The 19,823-nt window shown below is 40.2% G+C and overlaps 1 protein-coding gene across 4 annotated transcripts; it reads left to right on the plus strand.

Annotated features, from left to right (window-relative positions):
* Window positions 1–534: 534 nt before the first annotated feature.
* MCUR1 (mitochondrial calcium uniporter regulator 1) lies at window positions 535–18,465 on the plus strand. Of its 4 annotated transcripts, none has more exons than XR_008994248.1 (9): window positions 535–1,020; window positions 6,711–6,830; window positions 9,230–9,333; window positions 9,792–9,893; window positions 10,789–10,830; window positions 11,952–12,039; window positions 15,596–15,649; window positions 16,551–16,665; window positions 18,391–18,465. XR_008994248.1 is itself a non-coding variant. In XM_057493649.1 (9 exons), the coding sequence occupies exons 1-9, from the start codon at window positions 660–662 to the stop codon at window positions 18,444–18,446; spliced, it is 1,008 nt and encodes a 335-aa protein (XP_057349632.1). In that variant the 5' UTR covers window positions 542–659; the 3' UTR covers window positions 18,447–18,465. The 4 variants fall into 4 exon arrangements, 3 of the variants coding, with proteins under 3 accessions (XP_057349632.1, XP_057349633.1, XP_036747310.2); XM_057493649.1 differs by having other exon boundaries at window positions 542–1,020; window positions 10,789–10,812; window positions 11,952–12,023; XM_036891415.2 differs by having other exon boundaries at window positions 554–1,020; window positions 11,952–12,023.
* Window positions 18,466–19,823: the final 1,358 nt, after the last annotated feature.

The raw sequence follows: 19,823 nt of genomic DNA on the forward strand, positions 1-19,823 counted from the left end.
ACTTAACACTAGTTTCGGATATCCTTTTATTGTATCAGCAGGTCTCATATAACGTGCATGCCCCACGTTTTAAATTCCCAGACTGAGACTTTCTCATTTTCATGGTGCACTAATCCGGAAACAAAAGCTCTGAAAGTTTAAAAGGTATTGACTGTGTGAGCGCTGGTCCCTCGGCCCTGTTAGTAATTCTTGAAAATGCACCTTGTGTATTTTTACTAAAGTCCGCCATACTTTGGGGGACTTCCGGACGGGAAAAGTTACTAAAATCAAGAGCAGCCTCGGGTTGCAGGTTTTTCACGGTATTCTGAAAGGCGCCAGGGTAATTAAGGTCATTTGAAAGACACCAGTGTAATGAATATGCAAATTTTGGCAGCGAACAGCTCATTTCAGCACTGGGCACGCCTATCGGTCCGCCCTGCTGCCCACAGAGCCTGAGGCAGAACCGCGCCGGTCCCCGGGCCCGGCGTCGCCAGTTAGGCGGCGTCCAGAACCCCGCCCCGCCCGGCGCGCGCCCGAGCCCCGCCCGCCGAGCAGGACAGGGCGGGCCCAGCGCCACCGCCCACGCGCGCTCCCGCCGTCGGACCCGGTCGGGACCGCGCGTGCTCGGGGCCGCGCGTGAGCAGTATAAGCGCGCGTCCAGGACAGTGACGGCCTCGGGGATGGACTGCGGCTCGGCGGCGGGCGAGAGGCAGAAGCACCCGCGGGGCCGCCGGCGCCTTCTGCTCTTCCCGTTTGCCGGCCTGTGCGGGAGCCCGGGCGGCCGCTACCTGTCTGCGCCCCCCGGAGGTCTGGGGGTGCTGCGCCGCGGCGGCGCGTCACGTGTCCGCCCGCTGCTCCTCCTGCTCTCGCCCCCGCCGCCCGCAGACTGGGGGCGCTCGCGCCCGGCGTCCTCCGCTGCCCCGGCCCGGCGCGGCGGCGCGTGGAGCTGCCCGCCGGGGCTGGTTCCGGGCGTCGCCTGTGCCGCCGGCTCTCCCCGCCCGATCCGCGGCCGGGTGTCCGCCCTCGCTTCCTCAAGGAGAGGTGAGGCCGGGCGGCCGGAGGAGGGGCTCGCCTCACGGGGCCGGAGGGGCTCGGGCGGGAACCTAAGGCGGTGCGGAGGCCCGGAGGGCGCGGCAGCCGAGGTCGCCGGGCGCCTCCGGGCGTGGGGGCGAAGGCCTGTCCGGTCCGCCGTCTGGGCCGCGGTAGCCCGGCCTTGTCGGTTGGGACGGCGGGACATACACGGAGTCCCCGCCGGGAGTGTGGCCGCCGGGGCGGGGAGGTGGCGCCGCCGCTAGGCGCCGGCGACCGGTTTCTGCCTTGTCAGGTGCGCGGCTGGGCGCGACGCGCGCGGAGGGGTGTGCACGGGGCTTGCGAGGTTGCGCAGCGCAGCTCTGGGAAACGGAGTGCTGGTTTTACAGTTTCCTTTCAAACGCTAGTGGGCTCATCAACTCATTCATTAAGCACTAGTGCCTATTCTGTGCCTGGCACTTTATAGAAACTCGGGCTGTATCAGTCAACAAATTCTTTTCCTTCTTGGAGCTGAAATCTAGCAAAGGAAGTGGTATATGAATATACAGATAGAGATGTAACATATATATACATAGGTAATGTACATAATCCATATACTATATACATAATATGATAAATATTATAGGGAAAAAGTAAGACTTAACGGGTAGGAAGTGTCATGGGCCTCCTGTTACGAATTTAGATATGGTTATCAGAATAGGTTTCATCGAGAAGGTAGCCTTGATAAAATTCTTGAAGTTAGTAAGGGCAGTCAGTGCCCTGAATGAAAATTAGAATTCGACACAGGGTCGATTTACTAGATAGAAATTGTTTATAAAAATATCATTTTGGGTGATCGTTATTAGCAGACTTGGCAGTAGTATCACGGGGTAGTCTGTACATATCCATCCATAGCCATCAGTAACTACACTGGTGGCTGTTTTACAGATTCTTTTTTTTCTCAATAGAAATACCCAGTAAATACTGGCTGCATCTGGAAGTTAAGAATGCCTTTGGCTGGGGGAGCAACGAGGCGAAGGAAGCTTTATTTACAAAGGGTGGGGAAGGAGGGGTGAACTGTCAGTGTCCTGAGTCAGAGATGGCGTCTGTCCCATGCTTTGCTTTTTGCTGCCTTTTTTGACAAGTTGGTAACTTGTGATTTCTTTTCCCCTCATAATTCAAGATGACGGGGCAAAAAGGGGAGAGTGTTCTTTCTCACCAGTTTTCGGATGTATCAGAAACATACTCCTGTGGAATTAGTCTCAAAGGATCTCATTCTTTTGAGTGAGCTTGGATGCATAAATATGGGGAAATACAGCCAAGCGCTTGTGCCCATTACCCATCAGTAAGTGGGTTATGTTCCTTTGTCTTCAGCCTACTGGTTGGTTTGGTGCCCAGGCCTGTTTAGACTTAAGGAGGTTCTGAAATAAGACGTTTGTACTTGGTTTCCTCCTCTGGCCAAGGCTAACTTTGGGCTGCTTTTGTGTGAGTTTTTAATGTCCCTTTGGTATGCTGATGTGTCCCCCCCCCCCCCCCCCCCCCCGCAAGGAGAATCACATGTCAAGCGCTTTCAGGTCACTTGGTTTACTTACTTCCTGGTGATTAGCGGGAATTCGTAGTTTTGGGGCCTCATTTGTTGTCACAGTAAAGGAGGAGAAATGAGTCAGAAGTGTTCTGATGCCAGAGTACTGCTGCCTCCCAGGCCTTACCCTTTGACATTGACCAAAGGGTAGATGCATCCACCTTGTCAGCAGATGTTGGAACGCCAGCCCTTTTCTCCCCTTTTCAGACAGCAATACCCTGTAGTCCCCCTTTATCTGCAGAAGATATGTTCCAAGCCTCCAGTGGATGCCTGAACCACAGGTAATACCTAACCCTATATATACTTTATTTCCTATACATGCATAGCTGTGGTTCCATTTAATCTATAAATTAGGCATAGTTAGAGATTGACAACTAGCAATAAAATAGAGTAATTATAACATCATACTGTAATAAAAGTTAGGTGAATGTGGCTTCTCTCTCAAAATGTTACTGTACTGTTCTCACCCTTATTGTGATGATGTGAGCCATGATGTAATGAAGCGAAGTGAATGGCCAAGACCTTGTGAAGCAGTCCTGGGCTGTTTTTGACCTGACAGAATGTCAGGAGGATCATCTGTTGGTAGATCTCCCTAGAAAGCAAAACATCTGGTGAGGGACACTACTGTATTTCTTTGAAATAAGCTTGCAATTGAAAAAAATTCCAATTGATTTTGGAAAAGAAAAAAACCTCCAGTAGGAAAAGAAACTAAACCTCTAAATTGGGATTAGCTCTTGCTTAGAAGTTGTCATGCCAGTTTGTTTTGGGGTATGTGTGCGTGAGGAAGGTGTTTTGTTTTAAATCATATGAATGATATTTTGTTAATAGAACAAGGAATTTGGGACTAGAATAATCCCATCGCTCCTCACAAGCCAGTTCTAGACCCAAATGTTTTTGAGCTCCCTAAATGTGGAACATCCAGAACGGTTGTAAGATGGATGGGGTGCCTGTAGGGAGTCCTTGAGAGCTGCTCTCATTTATTCATTCACCCTCCCCTGTTTCTTAGCTAGGTCTCTTCTGTGTCAGTAGACATAAGGGTCTTTTCTCATGCAGGTCAGTTTTTGTTCCAAGACTGAAAATAAAGGATGAAAAAAAGAGGTACCAGACTTAAGTGAGCTCATTTGCATAGAAAGGAAAGACCATAGGTGAAGAGGTGTAAGGAGATCATCTCAGAATTTCCTTCTAATCAGTCTCATGATCCAGATCTTAGAAGTCTTACAGTTGAGTATGTTTTTAAAAACTATTTTTGGCCTACAGTATGTCAGGCTCTCTGCTGCTAGATGCTAACAATACAGAAATCATCAAGACTGGCTGCTCCTGGGGAGCTGAACTAAAAAATATTACAGATATGGAAATAATATAGTAAATGCTCTGAAAGAGCTATGTGTACTGGGCTGAGTATATACAGATAGGGGGCGATAAAGGCTGCTTCTGACTCACAGACTCCAAGAAGGGACTAACATATGACACCAAAGCACAAAAGGGAAGGGGTGGAGGAGGGAGGGTGGAGAGGGAGGGAGAAGGGGACTGAGGGATGTTATGATTAGTACACTTGGTGTGGGGGAGGTCACAGGGAAGACAGTGTAGCACAGAGAAGACAAGTAGTGACTCTGTGGCATCTTACTACACTGATGAACAGTGACTGCAATGGAGTTTGGGGGGAACTCGATAATATAGGTGAATATAGTAACCACATTGTTTTTATTGTGAAACCTTCACAAGAGTGTATATCAATGATACCTTAATAAATGTATAAATAAATGAATAAAATAAAATAAAGGCTGCTCCTGCCCTGGGTGGAGATAGCAGAGAGAACCGTGCAGTGTAGCTTACTGTTCTTCCTGAACCATAGCTTAGCAAACTGTCAGATTAAATGAAGAGGGATAGAAAAGATACCTAAAATTCACAAGTTGAGAAAGGGGAGAAGGCCAAGCTTAAGGATGGAATACCTTGGTATGAAAGTGCAGGACACAGAATAGCTTAGGTGGCTAGAAAGAAAGCTGAAAGGGTAAGTGTGGGCTAAATTCGGACGAGCTTTGTATGCCTTGCCAAATATATAGCCTTGTACTGTAGGCTAGTGGTTCTTTAAATCTAAGAGCCCTTTTTCCATTAAGCACACACAAACATACAGTAGTTGCTACATTTTCTATTTTGCCAGTCTGCAAGCAGTGCTTGGTACAAAGTGATTATTGGATCTCATGCACTTACCTTGTTGCTAATTGTGACCACTGCCACCCTAGTGCTCTAAGTTGCTAGTAAGCTGGGAACCACTGCTATAGGCTTACAGAAGCACCAGATATGTAGGGTGCTGTCCATATCATGTTTTTGCTTAAAAATTTCATTTAAAGTGTTTAGTAATGAAGGGTTGAGAATAGGAGTCAGGTGAAGAATCTTTTACTCTGAAACCTACATAACATGAAAGAAATTTAAGACCTAAGTAAATGGAGAGGCATCCCTTGTTGACGGGTTGGAAGATTCTAATATTGTTAAGATGGCAGTAGTCTCCCAAATTAATCTACAAATGTCATGCAATCTCTGTCAAAGTTCCAGGTGGCTTCTCTGCAGAAAATTGATAAAGTGATCCTAAAATTTATTTGGAAATGCAAGGGACTCAGAATAACCAAAACAAGTTGAAAAAGAACAAAGTTGAAGACTCACTTCCTTGATGTCAAAACCCACTACAGAGCTGTAACTAATCATGGAAATGTGACACTGGCATAAGGACAGACATACAGGTCAACAGAATGGAATGGAGAACCCAGAGACAAACCCTTATACTTACAGTCAGTTTGACTTTTGACAGGAATCACAAGACAGTTTAAGGGAGAAAATAGTGCCAGACAACTAGACATCCACATGCCAAAGAATGAAGCTGAACCCCCCCATTTTGCACCACGTATAAAAATTCACTCAAATGGATCAAAGACCTAAATATAAGAGCTAAAACTATAAAACTCTTAGAAAAAAGCATAAGTATAAGTCTTTGTGTACTTGAATTAGACAGTGGTTTCTTAGATATGACACCAAAGCACAAGAAAAAAAGGAAAAAATAATTGGACTTCATTGAGATTAAAAGCTTTTGTGCTTCAAAAGGCATCATCAAGAAAATGAAAGGCAGCCTGCAGAATGAAGGAATAAGTTGCAAATTGTAAACATGGTGAAGAGGTTGTAGCTAAAATATGTAAAGAACTCTGACAACTCAGTAATAAATAGGCAACCCGATTTTTTTAAGTGGGCAATGGGTCTGAGTAGATATTTCTTCAGGAAGATATACAAATGGCCAATAAACCATGAAAAGATCAGGGAAGTGCAAATCAAAATACAATGAGATACCACTTTCCACCTACTAGGATGATTATAATAAAAGACATAGAGCTGAAGATATGGAGAAATTGGAACCCTCATACACTTTTTTGGGAATAAAAAATGGTGCAGCCACTTTGGAAAAGAGTCTGGCACAACTTCATAAGGCTGCACATAGAGTTATTATATGATACAGCAGTCCATGCCTAGGTATAAACCCGAGAATTGTAAACATGTCCACACAAAAACATGAACATGAATGTGTCTCGTGGCCTTATTTGTAACAGCCAAGAAATGGAAACAACTCAGGTGTCCTTCAACTGAGGAATAGGTTGAAACAAATAGTATATCCATACAATGCAATATTATCCAGCAATAAAAAGAAAAAAGGTGCTGACACATACTACAAGATGGATAAGCTTGAAAACGTGCAAGATTTTTCTCTAAGTGAAAGAAGCCAGTCACAAAACGCCATGTACCTTATGATTGTATTCATATGAAATGTGCAGAGCAGGCTAATCTACAAACAGGCGGTAAGTGGTTGCCTGGGGGAGAGGGAGCAGGGAGATGGGGCATGACAACTAAAGGCGATGAAAGGGTTTCTTTCTGGGATGACGAAAATGTTCTGAAATTGATTGTGGGGATGGTTGCACAACTCTGTAGATACACTGTATTGTACACATGAAATGAGTGAATTGTATGGTATGTGAATTATTAATCTTAATAAAGCTATTATAAAATACAGGTCTTTGAAGTATGCCTTACTGTGTCACTGTGCTGAGTTGCTTTTGTTTACCAGTAGGCCCTGTTCTGAACCTTATTTTGCTTTCTATTCTAGAGATAAGCCTCTCTGCTGGGAGCCTGCAGCTGGAGTACAAAGCAAGAGATTTCACCTCTTCTGGGAGTAGGAAGCTCTACTTTGACACTCATGCCTTAGTGTGTTTACTCGAAGAAAATGGTAATCTCTCAGACTAGGCACCTGGTCCATGGAAGAATGCTATAGATAATGATTTATCTAATTTCTCATATTTCTCTTTCCCTTTAAGTCTACAGGTCATCTTTTGGTCAATCCCATTTTTTAAGTCCTTACTTTTTGTTGAAGGACATTTTGCTTTATCAATATAGTTAAGACTTTTCACACACACTTTCTGTTTGTCCAAGTGAAGTGTATTTTTATAGTATTACTCTGGAAGTATAGCTATAGATAAAAATTTAGACACCTGTTGGCAAGACTGAGAAATGGTCCCTGTGGCAACTTTCAGGAGCATAAGAGTGATAGTTCCATTATGTGCATCTTGTGTACATTTAAAATTTTTAGGAAATTAAAATGGTGCTGAGCACCAATTATTGATAATTTCAACTTACTGTTTTCTTTTTTTAAATACTCAAACTAACATTTCCCCTTATTGCTGTTAAGTAATATAAAAGATTGCTCTGACATGTGACATATGTGTCTGTACTGTGACACATACATTTTCAAAATCAGAGCCTCAGAATAACAGTTACGCCTTTGAAAAAATCTGTTTTTACATTGTATATATATTAGCCAGCTGTACATGTGCATGTCTGAAAAGCTGCTCTCTGTGGCTTTGCCTCACAGGCCTGGGACAAGGTGATCGAGTGGATTCATCTGTCCTTATATGGGGGAGTTAGAAGCTCTGGGTGCAGCCCCTGCCAAGTTCCAGCTGTGAAGCCTGGATGGTCCTTTCTCCCTACTCTGTTTCTGTCTGCTCCTCGGTAGCATGGGCATGAAGAGAATCCCCAAAGGCCTTTGGAGTATTAAGAAAAATAATATACTTGAATGCACTCTGAAAAAACTGCCAGCTGCTGTATGATTTTTACAGCTTTTCTTCTTAAACTTGAAAAAATAGGCCTCTTCATCAAAATTTATTTTGGGGCATCTAAAGTTATTTTGATAAGCAGAATTATTCTTACTTTTTTTCTCTTTTTCTTTTTGTGGACCTTGTGTTCTTATATTCAAAGAAACCGGTTGTAAAAAGACATTATTAGCAATAATGGGGGCATTCAACATACACTAGGTGTTGGATATTAAGGGAACATCTTAATTTTGTTAAATGTGACAGTCAAGGTGGCTGCAGTGGACCCAAGATGGCCACAGATCCTCCCGCCACCCCCTTAAAATTGTATCATTTTTGACAAATAAAACTTGTATATGTTTAAGATGGTAAAGTGGAGGAACTAGGTCTTTGGAGGTTTGTTTTGTCTCCTTCAACTCTGTCTTTGTTTTTTTCTAGTTATAGCCCTATGCTTATTGTCCAAAATGTGTTGGTTATAATTTTATTCACACAAATTAAACCATCAACAGATTCTTCTGAAGTTCTTACAGATAGAAGTATTTAATATAATTACTTTCCAGTAATTCCAGCCCAACCCCACATTTTACATGAGGAAATGAGCTCAGAAGTGTCATAGCTGTTCAGAGTGACAGACACGTCAGCATGTGAGTCTCGTCTCCTCATCTTCCCACTGCACTAGGCTTTCCACCTGCTTCTGATGTCAGACATTGTGTACATTCGCATTTTCTCCCTTTTTTATGAAGGGATTTGATTTTAGGCATTTCATTAGAATTTACAGTGTGAAATGTAAGTTACTACCTAAAGTTATTAGAGTAACACTGTTGAATCTTTGTATAATTCAATTCAGCAATATTTATTGAGCATTGGAGAATATATTTTTTCTAATCTGGGCCCCCTCACTAGTGACTAAAGAGAACTATGGAAGAAAACCAAAAGAACTGACTTTGTCTCTTAACATTAAATAAGTTAACAGCTAAATTATTATTCATATAATACATGATTTGACTGATTTTTGCTGGATATAAAATAATTGAGCTTTCCCACTTAAGTGAATGATTTTTTACTAACATATACATTTTAAAATTAAGGAAGTCATAGCCATTATAAAAATTAACTTTGAAAAAAGTAAAAATTACCTAGAATCTTTGTTTGATTACAAAAGCAGTAAGTTTTATCCATGATTTTGAGTCTTGCTTTTTTTCCCCTGACCTTGCATTGCATTGCAGGCATCCCCTATGTCTTTAGACAGTCTCTGAAAATAGGATTTTTGACAGCTAGGAAGGACGTTAGCGATCAGCCAGCCCAACCCCACATTTTACATGAGGAAATGAGCTCAGATGTGTCATAGCTGTCTAGAGTGACAGACACGTCAACCTGTGAATCTCGTCTCTTCATCTTCCCAGCACACTAGGCTTTCCACCTGCTTCTGATGTCAGACATTCATCCCAGATGTGTACATTCGCATTTTCTCCCTTTCTATGAAGGGATTTTTTTTCTGGCAGAGTCTCCTGAGTGTAATCGTTTCTCTGTGTTCACTTAGGGTTTACTACTCAACAAGCGGAAATCATTGTATCTGCATTGGTCAAGACCATAGAGGCCAACATGGACATCGTCTACAAAGACATGGTCACCAAGATGCAGCAGGTCAGCTGTCAGAGCAAATTTTAAAGCTAAAGGTGGGATGCTATTTGTGATACAGTTTTCTTTTGAAAAACATGTAATTTTAACCATAGTCGAGAGGCAAATGGTTACAGTGGCATAAATATTTATTCAAAGCTATTTAGCCAACTATTGTAGAGTCCTTATGCTTGAAAACTTACTCAGCCTGGAAACTGACCACACTAGTCAATCCTACGTAATGAAATAGAGGTGTGGCCAGGATTACAGCAGTGTGTTTTTGAGCTACTGGCCCTCAGACTGCCACCCTTTCAGCTGTGATCCACTGGACAGTGACACTGGACTTGAGATTTTATTCTTTTCCTCGGAACCTCTTTTCTCATGCCCACAGCCTTCTAATTTCTCATTAAGCTGATCGAAGGTAGGGGCAGTGGGAGGGGGCCCTCCTTGGCTGGACTAGGTCATACGTTTTGTTCTTTTTCTAGGAGATCACTCTTCAGCAAATAATGTCTCAGATTGCTAATGTGAAAAAAGATATGATTATTTTGGAGAAGAGTGAATTTTCAGCCCTTAGAGCAGAAAATGAGGTAAAGAGCTGCTCATACTTATGAAATGCTTTCTATTAAGACATTGAGACATAATGTGCAGAAAGTGCACAAGTATTCATCTTGATGCATCTTGACACAATGTACCCTGCCAGTCAGATCAGGGAGGACATTACTAGCACTCCAGGCCTGCCTACGGCCCTTCTTGGAACCCCCTCCTCTGAGGAGACCGGTATCCTGGCTCACTTCAACATTGACTGGTTTTGAGTATTCCGGAACTTCAGCTGATGGGATCGTACAGTGTGTCTTAGAGCAGTAGATCATTCTTTTCCTTTGTCTATCATATGTGAAATACGCCACATTATTCTAGTACGGTGCACATTAGAATTGTTTCCAGTTTTGGGTTATGAATAAATGCGGCTCTAAAATATCCCTTAGTTTCAAGTATGGCAGATGGGACCAGCATTTAAATAAGTATTATCTTCGCATCTTACTTTTTGTTTTCAGTTCTATTTAAAGTTCCAAAACGTAAGTTCACTTACTGCCTGTTGATCTTAGTCTTATAAGAAAACTTTTAAGGGAAGATCCCTTCTCTTCATGAAAAAAGGTAAAGCTGAAAACTCTCAGCATTGTCCTTGAAGTCAGCTATTTGAGGGCAGAATCAGTTAAAAGAAAAATCGAAGGAGGTAGTTAAAGAAAGAGCCTCTGAAGGTAAATGTGTGTTAGAAACAGTCGTGCCGTCCTGGCTTCACACTCATTTTTCTGCTACCGAGACCTGCAGTTGATGTTGTATTCCCAGCGTAGCCAAGATCGCTGAGGGAGGGATTTGAAGAACTTATACATAGGTGCAGGTTCTAATATTTGTTACCAAGTTTTATATTTTTCTTCTAACCTTCTAAACATATCCTTGACTTGTTTCTTCTTAATGTGTTTTTAGAAAATAAAACTTGAACTACATCAGGTAAAACAACAAGTAATGGTAAGATCCTTGATCCTGTTTCTTGCTTGTTTGCAATTACATAAGCTTAGTAATAAATAAATGTCAGAGATACTTTATATGTTCTTAAAATTTTAATACTGTGTTAAATATTTCTGTAAGATGTCTCAAAAGTACACAGTGGGAGATTTAGCTAAGAATACAGCCAATTAGTAAACTACTGATACCTGTAACTAAATTCATTAAGAAAAATATGTTCCAGGAGGAATTAAGTCATTTTTAAATGGAAATTTTCTAAAGTAGCCATGTGGAACCCTTTGATTGTCTTAGAAGAGACTATCTTTAGAGAATGACACAGGGTGTTAAAATGCTTACGTGCCAGCTGTTTTATCTCTTTCTAAGTGGGAAGGACATGATGCTGAAAAGAAGAAAAGATTTTGCTGAGTGTCGGAAAGAAGGCTTTATTTAAACCAGAATGTAGTATTTTGCATCTTTGAGTTTATCTCTCCTTTGAGTCCCAGGAACAGCTTTATTCATAAATCCACAAGGAGATTATATTGTAAATTTTGAGGTTAAAAGCAACAGTAAAGCACTCGGGACCGACTTCAGCATAAAAGGGGGTTATTTGTGTACATGCCTAGCAAGTCTCAAGATGGAGCTGACCTAAGACGTGTCTGCTATGCCTGACTTTGTTCTTGTCCATTGCTGTCACCAATAAAGGCATGGAAGAACACACACACAAAAAAAACAAAAACAGAGTTGGACTGAGTCTGTGGTCAGACTGGGTCTTTTTTTTTTCATTGCTTCAGACCTTTCAAAATATTGCATGTGCAGGAAGAAATGTGAGAAACTCCTGTAAGCAGCTTGCTGAGTCCCAGGGGTGATACATCAACTCATTTATAAGGCAGAGAAAATGGCAGTGTTTCAGGATCTTTCAAAACTGGTTCATAAAGAACAGGAAGTAGGAGCCAGCTGATGGAGGAGAAATAGCAGCTATAGCATCATTTGCCCCTAGTTCCACTTCCCTGCGAGACCTGGCCCTGCCCCTTCCCCGGGCTGCCCCTGAGTTGGAAGCAATGGAGGCAGTGTTTCCAGGCTTCACATCCTCAGAAAGTCTGGGTTTCTTATTTTGGGTCTCTCTTTGTTGTTTGCCCTCTTACTAGGATGAAATGATCAAAGTCCGAACAGATACCAAATTAGACTTCAATCTAGAAAAGAGCAGAGTGAAAGAATTGGTATGTTACTTTACTGGTATGTTACTAATGGAGTATGAATTAATTTTTTTGCAGGATGGAAAGCTTGGTCCAGTCTGAGTTCATATATAGTTTCACAAGTGCTGTTAAATATTTGTATGTCATTACTAATTTATTTTTCTAAATATTTGTATGTCATTACTAGTTTATTTTTGGATTAGGGTATAAATTTAATACTTTCAAAAGTAACATTATAATTAAAATCTTTGTCAAATAAAGTTTAAATCATTTTTTGTCTCAGAGGTACTAAACTATATGTCACTTAGACTTAAAGAAATTAAACTCAAATCTTGATCTATTTAATACTGACTTAAACCTCCACAGCACCTGATTCTACAAAAGTTAAGTTGGTTATCTGACTTAATATTAAATTAATATTAAAATATATCCTGAAATACAAGATCAAAAAAATATTTGCATAGTTTTATTTTATTAGTAGAGAAATCTCAATGACTTTATTGCGTTTTCTTGAAACGCAAATTCTAAATGCCTCTACGTTAAATAGAAATTTTCAGGTAGGAAAAGTAGTGCTATACATTTGTTACCAAGAAGAGATCACAAAATGTTTGTTGTAAATAATTAGGCTGAGGGTATATATGCCTGAACAATAATTTGTAGGCTCATGCACAGGACCTAAGAAAGCTTTGGAAATACTGGTCTGCTAGCCTTGCTTTTTCAAAGATAATGCACATAAATACAATTATTTTCCCTCAGAGCTTCCACAGTAACACTTTTTTTTACTTTTTTTAACTGAACCATAATTGACATATTAGTTTCAGGTATACAACATAGCAATTCATTATTTGTATGTATTGCAAAATGATCACCACAGTAAGTCTAGTTAACATCCTACACTATAGATAGCTATAAATTTTTTATTCTTGTAAAGAACTTTTAAGATCTACTCAATGTTAGAAACTCTCAAATATGCAATACAGTATTATTACCTATAGTCACCATGCTGTACATTACACCCCCAGGACTTACTTATTTTATAACTGGAAGTGTGTACCTTTAGACCCTCTCCACACATTTCATCCACCCCCACGCCCACTTCTGGCAACCCCGCATCTGTTGTCTGTACTTATGAGCTTTGTTTCTTTGGTTTTTTTTTTAGATTCCATATATAAGTGATGTACAGTATTTGTCTTTCTCTTCTGATTTATTTCAGTTAACATAATGCCCTCAGGTTCCATCTGTGTTGTCACAAATGACAAGATTTCCTTCTTTTTTTATGGCTTAGTAGTAGTAGTGGTGGTAGTAGTAGTAGTAGTAGTAGTAGTAGTAGTAGTAGTAGTAGTAGTAGTAGTAGTAGTAGTAGTGTGTGTGTGTGTCACATTTTGTTTATGTGTTTATCCCTCAGTAGACATTCGGGTAGCTCCAGTGTCTTGGATCTTGTAAATAATGCTGCAGTAAGTATAGGGATACAGTAATTGTATGCTTCAGGTTCTCTGTTGGAAAAAACGTGTCAGCAGGGAAGGCAGTATAGCACAGAGAAGACAAGTAGTGACTCTGTAGCATCTTACTACTCTGACAGACTGTGACTGCAATGAGCTATGTAGAGGGGACTTGATAATATGGGTTAATGTAGTAACCACAACGTTGCTCATGTGAAACCTTCATAAGATTGTATATCGATACCTTAATAAAAAAAAAGATGTGTTGGGTTGCCTCTAGTGATGTTTAACCCATCTACATGTTCAGGCCTTATTTGGGTTTGATAATATTAATTAGATATCTTTTTTATTCTTGGCATAATATGAAATAGAGCAGAGAAAAGCATTTTTCACTAACAGAGAACTGGATATACAGTTGATGTTTGTTGTTCAAAACCATTATTATGCCCATATTATCTGTTCTCCTATTCACAAAACACTTTTCCACAGTGAAGATCAAACCACTTACTAGCACTAAAATAATCACTAGCATGTGACATGTAGAAACACTTTCAGCTACCTTTGTCCTTATAGGTGTATATTTAGCAAAAATTATGAATTCACTTGATTTAAGAAGATGCCTGTAGCTAACTAAGCTGGGAAGCATATATCTAGGAGATTCGGAAATAGGGAATGTGAACATGGATTAAAGCCAATGAATTACCAGCCGAGAAGTTGCTCTTGGTAATCCTAAACTTGAATTATTCTGAAGTGCAGGACAGTATAGTATATTGTTATGCAGCTAGCATGTATTAAACATGCATTGATAAAGATGAGTTATTTGACCCTCTCATACCCTTATATAATAAAGTTATAATATTGTTTCAATTAAATGAACTGTGGTAATTGTTTGAAAAGCAGGATGGCCTGTAAGCTGCTGTGGGGTGCAAGGAGATGGAGCCACATAGATGTGATGTTAAAAATCATAGCAGTGTTAGAATTTAGGCCTTTCTTTTCTCTTGGGACTGAATCAACATTGATGTTGTAAAGACGAGTTTGAAGGCTCACAGAAAATGCAGTTGCATCCTACCCTCTGGTGGTGATATGATGCATATAGCTCTCTGCTCATCTGAAACCCTGACACTTATAAAGAGAAAGATGAACATGCTTTGGTCCTAATACTAGTCCTTAGTTTGAGGTTTGAGGTTTTTTCATCCATTCTGTTACTTCTAAACAATGCTTAGAAGTAATGATAATCTACTCCCCTGGTAGTTCCAGGGGAAATTTTATAACCAGGAAGGTTCTAGATATTTCAGAGGCATTAATTTTCCCCCAGTACAATGTTAGTGAAGAATTTTTAATTACTCACTTAAATTACAAATTTGAATCTTCTCAGTTAAAAGCTAATACCCACCACTGAAGAGCTATGTCTGATTTTGGTTTCAATGTCAACCAAATTGCCTAAATATTTGCATAGACATTAATAGCCAAAGGCAGGATACCCTTTTAATTCTGTGTAGAACTAGTCAGTTCCTTTAGTAACACTGCATTGTGACTGAGCCCAAGTGTTTTTGTTTTGTTTTGTTTTTCAAATTAAAGCCAACAAGTGATGCTTTAGTGTAGTTGTAGCTACTGATTTACATTATGTTTTATAATCACAAGGCAATATCTGTGTCACAGAATAATATTCCTTGAAACTATTTTTTTCCCAATTTTATCTTTCCTATCTTTTGTCTAAGCCCCAAGTAGTGACCAGTTTTGTTTGTAGTTACAGTGGAATAACCCCTAAATTAAACTGTTTCCTACTCTTTTCAACACTCCAAAGCCAAAAAGCACTTGACTCAGCCTCCATCTAAATTGGCCCCAGGGAATGAATGCTATTTTAACAGTGAGAGGAACCTAGACTTCGCAGAGAAGAGATGCGGAGATAAACATGTAGCACAAAGGTGAAGGCTGACAAAAGGGAATCCAGATGCTGGAGCAGTGAGTGAACATACAGAAGAAACCTCAAGAAGCAGATCCAAGGGAGAGGGGCGAGTTGGCTACTTTATCTCAAGGGGTGGGATTTCTAGTATTACATATTCTTGGAAGTACTGAGACAGAATATTTAAGGCACCAGAGAAGAGGAGAGAGAAAAGAATAAATCAGAATCTGACCTACATTACTTGTTTGTTTCAGTATTCATTGAATGAAAGGAAGCTGCTGGAAATAAAGACAGAAATGGTGGCATTGGTAAGAAACGAGACTTAGTCGTTTTATTCATCTTTGCTTCATCTTATGCGGTTACTGCTGTGTGTAATGATGTGTTGATAGATGTATGCAGTTTAATGTCACAGGTTTTTTTAAAACTGAAATACATAAAAATTACCATCTTAGCCATTTTTAAGTGTACAGGTCAGTGGCCTTCGGTACATTCACGTTATTATGCAGCCATCACCACCATCCATCCACAGGACTCTTCTCATCTTACAGGACTGAAACTCACCTATGAAACACCAACTGCCCGTTCCACCCTGCCCAGCCCCTGGCAGCCACCCTTCTACTTTCTGTCTCTATGGTTTGACTACTCTAGGGACCTCATACAGGTGGAATCATACAGTATTTGTCCTTTTGTGGCTGCTTATTTCACTGAGCACAATGTCCTCCGGGGCATCTGTGTTGTAGTATGTGTCATAATGTCCTTCCTTTTTTCCATTGTGTGAACATAACCACATTTTGATTATCCTGTCGATGGATGCTTGAGTTGCTTCCATCTTGTGGCCATTGTGAATAATGCTGCTGTGAACATGGGCCTCCAAATAGCTGTTAGAGACCCTGTTTTCTATTTCTGGGGGGTATATACCCAGAAGTGGAGTATCCTAAGTTTTTTTGCACCTAACAAAATATTTGATTATCTTAATGAGAGTTTAAATCTCAGTGCTTGAGAATAATAAGGAGTGGAGACTTCTGTGTTTTTGAGTTATGGCATGCATTACTTCTTTTCTACCCTGTATTACCTGGGACCTCTGAAACCTAAAAGAGCCTTCTGTGAGAGAATACTGGAATATTCCTCTTGGGAAGGACCTCTGGGACTGGCAGAGCAGAGGGAACGCATCCAAAGTGGTTTAACACTAATGAATCTCTGTTTTAAAAGCATGCCCAGCAAGATCGTGGTGTCACCCAGACAGACAGGAAGATAGACACGGAGGTTGCTGGCCTTAAAACTATGCTCGAGTCACACAAGCTTGACAATATTAAATATTTAGCAGGTGAGCTTTTTTGTATCTAGGTAGTTAAAACAGGTGAAAAATAAGTTTTGTAAAATAAGTCAAAGACAAATTTGCACTTCGTTGATTCTAACCTAACTTTTCTCTTCTTTTAACATCTCTGAAATTAGAAAACATCTTAACAATTTCCCGCCGGTGATTGGCATTTTTCCTTTCTTAGTGGTAATTTAAAAATTAAATACTTTATAATTGATGGAATTGGTAATGCATTATCTTTGAGCTATAGCTATTTGGTTTTTTTTTTTGAGAGGGCATCTCTCATATTTATTGATCAAATGGTTAACAGTTAACAACAATAAAATTCTGTACGGGGGACTCAATGCACAATCAATCCACCCCAAGCCTAATTCTCATCAGTCTCCGATCTTCTGAAGCACAACAAACAAGTTCTTACATGGTGAACAAATTCTTACATAGTGAATAAGTTCTTACATGGTGAACAGTACAAGGGCAGTCATCACAGAAACTTTCAGTTTGATCACGCATCATGAACTACAGACAATCAGGTCAGATATGAATATTCATTTGATTTTTATACTTGATTTATATGTGAATCCCACATTTCTCCCTTATTATTATTATTACTTTTAATAAAATGCTGAAGTGGTAGGTAGATGCAAGATAAAGGTAGAAAACATAGTTTAGTGCTGTAAGAGAGCAAATGTAGATGATCAGGTGTGTGCCTATAGACTAAGTATTAATCCAAGCTAGACAAGGGCAACAAAACATCCACGGATGCAGAAGATTTCTCTCAAGACAAGGGGGGGTGAGGTTCTAAGCCTCACCTCTGTTGATCCCCAGTTTCTCACCTGATGGCCCCCCTGCGACTGTGCCTGTCTTAGGTTGTTCCTCCCTTGAGGAATCTTACCCGTCTCTGGCTAACCAGTCATCTTCTGGGGCCATACAGGGAAATGTAAAGTTGGTAAGTGAGAGAGAAGCAATATTGTTTGAAAAGGTTAGCTTTTTACTTCTTTGCATATTAATGCCCTGTGGCTTCTATGCCCAGCATTTGTCTTGAGGTATCTTTACCACTTGGAAGAATTACGATACTCGGTAAATTCGATATGAGGCACGAATTCTATTTAAGGGTTGTAATTAGGAAGGAAGAAGAAAAGCTATAGAAGTAGTAGACGGACTATTTGGAATTTTTTTTAGTGAAAGTCAAGACGGAATATTTCACAGATAGCATGAACAAGCTTTTGAGTTGTGATCTTTCTGCTTCAATTGATGACCCTCCTTCTAAGGAGTTACTTTGCTTTTGCAGTTTTTGAGCCATAAGAGGGAATGAAGATTCATGTACCCAAAAAATAGTCTTTGTGTTTTAACTCACATTTAACATTTTGGATTGATCAATATTTTTAAATTAAATAGAAGTGAAATTTTGCTCAAAGTTTCCTCATAAAGGGTGTGTTCCTGTGTAGTACATATACATATATTTTATGACCACGGAATTTTTGTGATTCTAAACTTTTATTGAAAAGTTTTCTTGCATATTGGATACATTTGTGCTTTGAAAATGATTTCAAGGTGTGGGGATTTTTTGATAGGCAGGTAGTTCATGGACTGTGGTACATTAGTGAGCAATCTAAGGTTTTTGGGTTTTTTTCACTTTGCTATATAATAGTCCGTATGTTTTCTTAATAAAAAGATGTTCCCTCAAGTAACTTAATAAAACTAATGCTGTGTTCAATTATTTTTTTCTTACAGGGTCTGTGTTTACATGCCTAACAGTAGCTCTGGGATTTTATCGCCTATGGATGTAATAAATTCTCTATTTAAAGAGCTCTCTTAATTGTTTTGCCTTAAAAATACCATGTTGTTGTGCTTTTTATTTTTCTCATTTCAAATTTTAATGCTGATTTTGATTTAATTTACATTATTTATTTTATGCAAATTATAGACATATAACCAAGGCAAAAAAGTCAGGAATTTCATAATTGCCCCTTTCACCTCTTCTATTTAATTGACTTCATAACACTGAGTGGTTTTGGACAAAGCATTGAAGACTCCACGCAGCTGGACCAGTGAGCTTGGTCTCACCTGTGGGATATACCAGCTGTAAATATTGTATAACTCTCTTTAATTTTAAATCTTTTGTCACATGGAGAATTTGGGGTCTCCACTTAAAAGGCACAATGACTTTACTAAGTGCCAAAGAATCATCGAAACTAAACCAAGAGCAGCAATTCCTCCTCACCTAACGGCCCATCCCTGAGGGCAGCCAGTCTCTGTCTGAAGAGGATCGTGTTTAGTGGTTGGTATGTTAATGATACAGCTGTACTGTACACTGAAAGGAGTATTTTTCTTTAAATTTCTACTGTCTTAGTAAATTATTATTACAGTTATTTTTTATGTGACTTCCAGTAGAAAATCTTGTTGCTTAATCAAGTGTTGTAATTGTAATGGGAACTCTCTTTACCTCTTAGAGGGCTAGGCTTCTCTCTCCCTCCCTGTCACTGGTCCTTCTCCTCTGCCTCTGAACTTGAGCGCTATAATGATCCTCCACTTGTGGCATTGCCTGCCTAGAGAGTCTCGGCATGGATGCCTACTTCAGTTTGTGGGACAGCCTCTACTTCCCTGCTGGTCTTCACTTGCTTCTTATACAGGGGACGGCACTCCATCCCTGTGTAGCAGTGTGCGGATAGTTAATGTGCACGCTCCTTAGAAATGTCTTTAATCAATACGCTCTTGCCCACTACATACTCAGATCATAGGCTTTCAAAATTAGAGAACTGTTGTGCCAGGTATCATCCTAGTCTAGGTCGATTTCTTTGGTGGTTCAAGACATCCGCATACCTGCCTGCCTTCTATATCTAATACAAATTCCTAGATGCACCTGGGGTTCTTTTGGAGCAGTGCCATCTTATTTAACTGGCAGCTGGGAGAGAGTAAGCATTTGGAATCAATGGCATTGATAGCAGCTTTTCTGCCTTTCTCCACATGGATGCATGTGCCCATCATCTGTGTGGTGGAGAAACCACATAGAGACTTCTAACCAATCTGATGGGATAAATTACCCATCGTCACGGTTCCAACCACATAAAAAGCTACCTCTTATCCTTTGGATGTCCCTTCTAAGCTTTGGCAATTGTAAGTTGGTGCCTTTTCTTAAAACATTTGTGTAGCACAAAAAATTCTGA

Source organism: Manis pentadactyla, chromosome 16, assembly GCF_030020395.1.
Source record: "Manis pentadactyla isolate mManPen7 chromosome 16, mManPen7.hap1, whole genome shotgun sequence".
Taxonomy (NCBI): Eukaryota; Metazoa; Chordata; class Mammalia; order Pholidota; family Manidae; genus Manis; species Manis pentadactyla.

Excerpts from the sequence above, each read along its gene's own strand:
- MCUR1 (XM_036891415.2), top strand. The coding sequence starts at position 660 with ATGGACTGCGGCTCGGCGGCGGGCGAGAGGCAGAAGCACCCGCGGGGC. Across the intron at positions 15,650-16,550 it reads AGACAGAAATGGTGGCATTG|CATGCCCAGCAAGATCGTGG; the intron begins GTAAGAAACGAG and ends CTGTTTTAAAAG. Across the intron at positions 16,666-18,390 it reads CAATATTAAATATTTAGCAG|GGTCTGTGTTTACATGCCTA; the intron begins GTGAGCTTTTTT and ends TTTTTCTTACAG.